This window comes from Triticum urartu, chromosome 4, assembly GCF_003073215.2.
Source record: "Triticum urartu cultivar G1812 chromosome 4, Tu2.1, whole genome shotgun sequence".
Taxonomy (NCBI): domain Eukaryota; kingdom Viridiplantae; phylum Streptophyta; class Magnoliopsida; order Poales; family Poaceae; genus Triticum; species Triticum urartu.
Genome location: NC_053025.1, coordinates 472,455,855 through 472,461,815, shown reverse-complemented (window position 1 = coordinate 472,461,815; position 5,961 = coordinate 472,455,855). Strand labels below are relative to the sequence as shown.

Genomic DNA, 5,961 nt, shown 5'->3' with positions numbered 1-5,961 from the left:
TGTACCCGCGCATCCCTGATGCACACCATGGTCGCGCGAATCTCCGTCCATGTGTCGAGCATCAATGGCGGCCGCCCCAACCGTGGCTGGATGTGGCCCGAGGATCCCTGGGCCCCGCCATCGTCCATCCGGAACATGACTCGGTGCATCGCACGCACCATTGCTCGTCGGTCGCTCCAAACGTGCACACGCAACCGTGTCGCTCGCCGGGATCCGGTCCCGAACCCTAGCTATGTGACAGGGAAAGGAAACGACCTGGCCTACGTCGATGAACTCCCCTTCGCGCAGGTAGCGTGCATCCACCGTCGCTCTCTTCTCGTCAATCAGCACGATCCAGAGAGCACCGTGGCGGAGGAAGATCTCGCCATCGGCGAAGTGGAGGGTGCGTGCCGATGTGAGGTCCGCCGCGAAGGAGACGTGCCAGCGTACGTCAAACGCCATCTTCCTCTCCTCGTGTGCACAATTTCAGTGTTAAAGAGTTTCCTAAAAGACTTCAAATGGCCATTTTCTCATAGCCCACATAATGAGGATATCCAACACATAGGAGTATTTGGGAGGGCGAGCTGCCGAGTTCAGCATGTAACAGATCACACGAGGGAAAACTATTCTTCCGGGGAAAACTATGCCCTCAGTTCGAGTTGATTTTTTTTTGAGCATTTTTTTATGGGTGGGCCGAAGATGCTGACGGGTGACCATCTATCCTCCTTTCAGCTGTTTGACCGCGGGCTAGCACCCCACCCGAAGTACGAGTCCACGGCCCACGACCAGCCCCAACAGCCCTTCTCCGCCGAGCCGCCAGCGCCAGCCGGCCGCGCCACCAACCCCCGGGTCCCAACCGCCGACCGGCCACGCCGCAAAAAGACCCCCCCGACCCGTCCCGCCCGCCACTCCGGCACTCCCACTCCCACTCCCACCTGCCCCGCGCCGCGCGACCAGCCGTCAAGCCACGCCGCCGCTCGCCCCAGCGATGCCGCCACCCTCCCTCCTGCTCTTCCACTGCCGCGCCCCGCTCCCGCACCGCCCGCTGCGGATGAGCTCTCCGTCGCCGAGCAGGAGGGTCGTCTGCTCCGCCTCCACCGCCGAGGGGTACATCTCCGCGGCGCCGATCCTCCTTCCAGACGGGCCATGGAAGCAGGTGATTAGCTCGACCATTTGGCTGTGCTCCCCGCTGGCTCGTCGTCAGGGCTTTGCCCTCTGAATCTGCTTTGGTGTCGATGCAGGTAGAAGGCGGCGTCACGGCGGCGAAGGGGTTTAAGGCCGCGGGCATCTACGGCGGCCTGCGCGCCAAGGGACAGAAGCCTGACTTGGCGCTTGTTGCTTGCGACGTCGACGCCACCGTCGCCGGTAAGACTACCACGAGCGCTTTCTTCATGGTATGGTAGTCAATTCACAACTAGGAAATTTCTATGAGCGTATGCTCAGTTGCTCACTATGATGAACAACCGTTAATTATTGTGTTGCTTTCTGATGTAATGTATGATCGGTAACCTATCAGTTAGACTCAGTTCTCATCGTGTTGGGTTCCTTTCAGGATCTTTTACAACAAATGTTGTTGCTGCTGCGCCTGTTCTGTATTGCAAGCGTGTCCTTAGTTCATCCAAAACAGTAAGATAATTCTGCCCCTAGTCTTACCTTGCCAAAACTAAAGAAAAATTGTTCGATGGAAAAATTATGATACACAATGGTAGTGGTCATTCATTGAGGGGTATTAACTGTTATCATTTTGCTGTTTACTAGGCTCGTGCTGTGTTGATTAATGCTGGTCAAGCAAATGCAGCCACTGTAAGTCTTTCTGCCTTTCGGGAGAACTTAATATGATCGTCAGCATCTCTGAACTGTATTTTGGAATGCACTGACTGAACAAGAGCTATTTCTGTAAATAATTGGTCATCAGGGTGATGCAGGATATCAGGACGCAGTGGATAGTGCAGAAGCTGTTGCCAAGGTACCGAACCTGTCCCTCGGATGCCTATGCACTACGCAGCACATCACTGCTGCTAGTTTGACCAATTATTGCTGTTTCAGCTTTTGAATGTGAGCACAGATGACATACTGATCCAGTCCACTGGTGTCATTGGTCAAAGAATAAAAAAGGTACAATAGGTTTTTGCAACAAATCTACACTCGAGTGTTTCATATGAGGTACTCCCTCAGATTCATATTAATTATCGCTGCTTTAGTATAACTCTGTGCTAAAGTTGTGCTAAAGCAGGGACAATTAATATAGATCGGAGGGAGTGGTAGCTAAGCAACTTGTCTGGCAATACGACACCACACATTGTCTGACCTGTTAGAGTTTCCATCTGATGCTTGTGGGTTTTAACAATGCAGGAAGCACTTATAAATTCACTTCCTAGACTTGTGGGCTCTCTGTCTTCATCTACTGAAGGGTATAATCATTATATATAGTCTTGTGAGCAACAATTTGTTTTCTCAAAGCCTCCACAAACGTAAACCTATTGAGATAAAATCACCACTAGGAGCTTAATGATTTGCTATCTTTAAACTATTGTTTTTGTCCTTCCATTACAGTTCAAATTCTTCAGCTGTGGCCATCACAACTACAGACCTTGTTAGCAAGAGTATTGCTGTCCAGACTGAGGTTTGAATTTCTTTATTTACTTGCATATAGGATTCGTTGGCTTCTATCATGAATTGACATGATCTTGATTATCATCAATTCTTACTAAAAAAATAGATTGGAGGAGTGCCTATCAAGATAGGAGGAATGGCCAAAGGTTCCGGGATGATTCATCCAAATATGGCGACAATGCTTGGTGTATGTCCCCTCTCTCTGTCTCATTTTATACACTCCTTTTCCCTCTCTCATTTCCTCTCTCTAGGCACAGCGCGAGCTTGATGGTAATATCTTTTATAGGTTCTCACAACCGATGCTCAAGTAAGAAGTGATGTTTGGAGAGAAATGGTCCGGACATCAGTGAGTAGAAGTTTCAACCAAATTACTGTGAGTAACCACTCTTCTCTCTTATGTTGATCAGTGTGTGAAGCAATTACACAACCTGCAAAGAACTTATGGAGTCCATCAAAATACTTCCATACATATATATTGAAAATCTATCAATACAATATTAATGTTGTGTGAGGTTCATATCTAGTAGAATAGTGTTGGATACCGATTAGTAGACATTATTTGTTTTTGCACTGGGGTTTAATTTGCTTGGTAATTTGTTTGGAACTATAACTCTGAGAATACATGAGCATTGTTGACTAGTTGGGTTATCTTATGGCCATATGATCTCCTTGGGCATGCACCTAAAACTCATAGCTGTTTTATCTCATAAATCTGAAGGTGGATGGTGATACAAGTACGAATGACTGTGTTATTGCTATGGCTAGTGGATTATCTGGTTTGTCGGACATCCTCACTCATGATAGCGGTGAAGCTCAACAGCTCCAAGCATGCCTAGATGCAGTAAGTTCCAGTTCCCCAATCCAAGCATGCCTGTGTGTGTGCCATAATATTACTTATAGCAATCTATATAGTTTCAGTTATACTGTTAAGTAGAAAGAGTCTGACCTATCTTTATGTAGGTAATGCAAGGCCTCGCAAAATCCATAGCATGGGATGGTGAGGGTGCAACCTGCTTAATTGAGGTTAAGTGGATCAGTGGCATAATACTTTTAACACTTTGTGTCTTCTGCATTATCATCCTACTGGGAGTCTGTGACACATTTTCTTGCGAAAATGATGACTTGGCTCTTTACTTTCAGAAAAACAATTTGAGTCATCTGGCAACAGTTTCATGCATTATATCAAAATTCATTTCGTACATTTCCAGTAATATAGCACAATCTTCTAAAGTGCCCTTTTCCTATGCAGGTTACTGTAAGTGGTGCAAATAATGAGGCAGACGCAGCTAAGATTGCTCGTTCAGTGGCAGCGTCCTCCTTGGTTAAAGTATGTTATTATTTACCTGCCATGTATTGCAGCCTGGGAGCATACGAGCATTACTAGTTTTTTCTTTTGCATTCCTTATCCCACGAGACCTGAATGATTGGATCATTTTTTGGGCCAGGCTGCTGTATTTGGCCGAGACCCGAACTGGGGGCGCATTGCTTGCTCTGTCGGATATTCAGGGATTCATTTTGATGCAGATCAACTTGATATTTCCCTTGGAGTTATTCCACTAATGAAAAATGGCCAACCACTCCCTTTTGACAGGTTAAAGAAACCTTGACTACATATAATTCTAAATTTACTTGTTTGAGTCACAGTGAATAGAACTGTTGAACTCTTTAGTGCTATGAGCTAAAACGCCAACTCTTTTTCTTAGATCTGCTGCTAGCAAGTATCTCAAAGATGCTGGTGACATCCATGGTACAGTGAACATTGATGTATCAGTTGGTAAGCTTCCAGCCTCTGTGGTGCACAATTAAAACTGTAGTATGTCCTTGTATGAGAGCTTCATGATGTTCCGCATCTGTCTTCTAGAATACTCTTAGTTCATATTTATCTTCTAGAATGCTCTTAGTTCATATTTATGCCCATTAAATTGCTGTATTTGCATTTAATCCTTTCCCGTATTCATTAGTTTCGTGAATTAGTATTGATGTTAAGACAGCTGTGAGACAGGCTAATGGGGTGTCTTGAATCAAACGAACCCTGAAATGAATGCTTTCACAGACATTGATTCGTGTGAAGGGAAGCTCAGATCGCGCATAACCCAGTTGTTTTTCTTATCCCCGAACAATCTGATACTCTATTTATCCTTTTTTTTTCAAGAATACACTCTATTGATGGTTATATTTTATGAAATTGTGAGACTGCCATTACAATACACATCCATTGTGTTCACAGGGAATGGAGGAGGCACTGGAAAGGCGTGGGGCTGTGACCTAAGTTATAAGTATGTCGAAATAAATGCTGAATACACAACCTGAAATTCGTATTCTCCATGAAAACTGCATTTCTGAATACACATCCGTTGTCTTCATTTGTCTGAGTGCTCTTTCGATGCAACTGCATTTCTGAAAACTGTATCATACCGAAACGATAGTGTGTTGTACCAATAGGTCGAACATGTATTATCTTTTACAAGAACAGTCAGGTTAGTGTTTTGTGACTGGAATAATGCGCTGAAGAATTTGGTGGTACCATGTGAAAATTGTCTACCATCCTTCTCGGTTCTGATTGATAAAGGAGGATGTTGGCCTGACAAAATAAAGTTTATTTGGATTTTTGTATATGCTATTATTTGTGGATTGGAAGGGGAGCCTTGGCGCAGTGGTAAAGCTGTTGCCTTGTGACCATGAGGTCACGGGTTCAAGTCCTGAAAACAGCATTTTATAAAAATGTAGGGAAAGGCTGCGTACTATAGATGCCCTATTATTTGTGGATTGATTGCAACTTTCAGGTACCAAGTCAAGTTTCTCACTATGCCATAATAAGTAGTCGGTTGACTGCAGAACATTAGCATTTGGTTCAGTAGGTTCGTTCGATGAACATCCTGTTATTCACTGATAGAGCTTGGTGTTGTGACATTGAAATGGGTTGGTGAATAGAACGAGGGGCCAACTTGGATGTTTTGGCATGTTGTACTTTTGCTAAATTTAAAGAATACTAGTGAAAATTAAAGATATCTGATTTTCTTTCTCTAACATACGTAGTTAACCGGTATACTTGCATATAAAGTTTCATGAAAAAATGGCATCCATGGAAATCTGGGCAAAAATGACAAAATTGAAGCTATATTAAAAACACTACTTGATGAATACTATGGTTCTAATTGTATTTTCTTCACTAAGAATACCTCATGTGTCAATACTTTACAAAACTTCACACGTGAGTAGAATGGCCGACCAAATTTGATACCCCAACATTTTAGAATTCAAAAGAATGGTATTTTTCTTTTAATTTACTATTCATGTGGGTGCGTGTGGAACCATGTTCGCCTTTCTATTTTCGCCAAGGAGCTCATTATTTTGAAAAACGTGAAAGAT

The 5,961-nt window shown here is 44.3% G+C and overlaps 1 protein-coding gene across 1 annotated transcript; it reads left to right on the top strand.

Annotated features, from left to right (window-relative positions):
• Positions 1-771: 771 nt before the first annotated feature.
• LOC125552119 (arginine biosynthesis bifunctional protein ArgJ, chloroplastic) lies at positions 772-5,205 on the top strand. Its single transcript, XM_048715598.1, has 16 exons — positions 772-1,135; positions 1,221-1,344; positions 1,532-1,605; positions 1,738-1,782; positions 1,895-1,945; positions 2,026-2,094; positions 2,332-2,390; positions 2,533-2,602; positions 2,699-2,779; positions 2,879-2,965; positions 3,311-3,433; positions 3,553-3,615; positions 3,842-3,919; positions 4,038-4,183; positions 4,296-4,366; positions 4,820-5,205. Exons 1-16 carry the CDS (start codon positions 968-970, stop codon positions 4,900-4,902), a joined length of 1,392 nt encoding a protein of 463 aa, XP_048571555.1. The 5' UTR covers positions 772-967; the 3' UTR covers positions 4,903-5,205.
• The last annotated feature ends 756 nt before the right edge of the window (positions 5,206-5,961 follow it).

Bases quoted from the DNA above. Each gene is read 5' to 3' on its own strand.
- LOC125552119 (XM_048715598.1), top strand. From the start codon at position 968: ATGCCGCCACCCTCCCTCCTGCTCTTCCACTGCCGCGCCCCGCTCCCG. The intron at 1,783-1,894 runs GTAAGTCTTTCT...ATTGGTCATCAG, and splicing joins GTCAAGCAAATGCAGCCACT to GGTGATGCAGGATATCAGGA. The intron at 2,603-2,698 runs GTTTGAATTTCT...CTAAAAAAATAG, and splicing joins GTATTGCTGTCCAGACTGAG to ATTGGAGGAGTGCCTATCAA.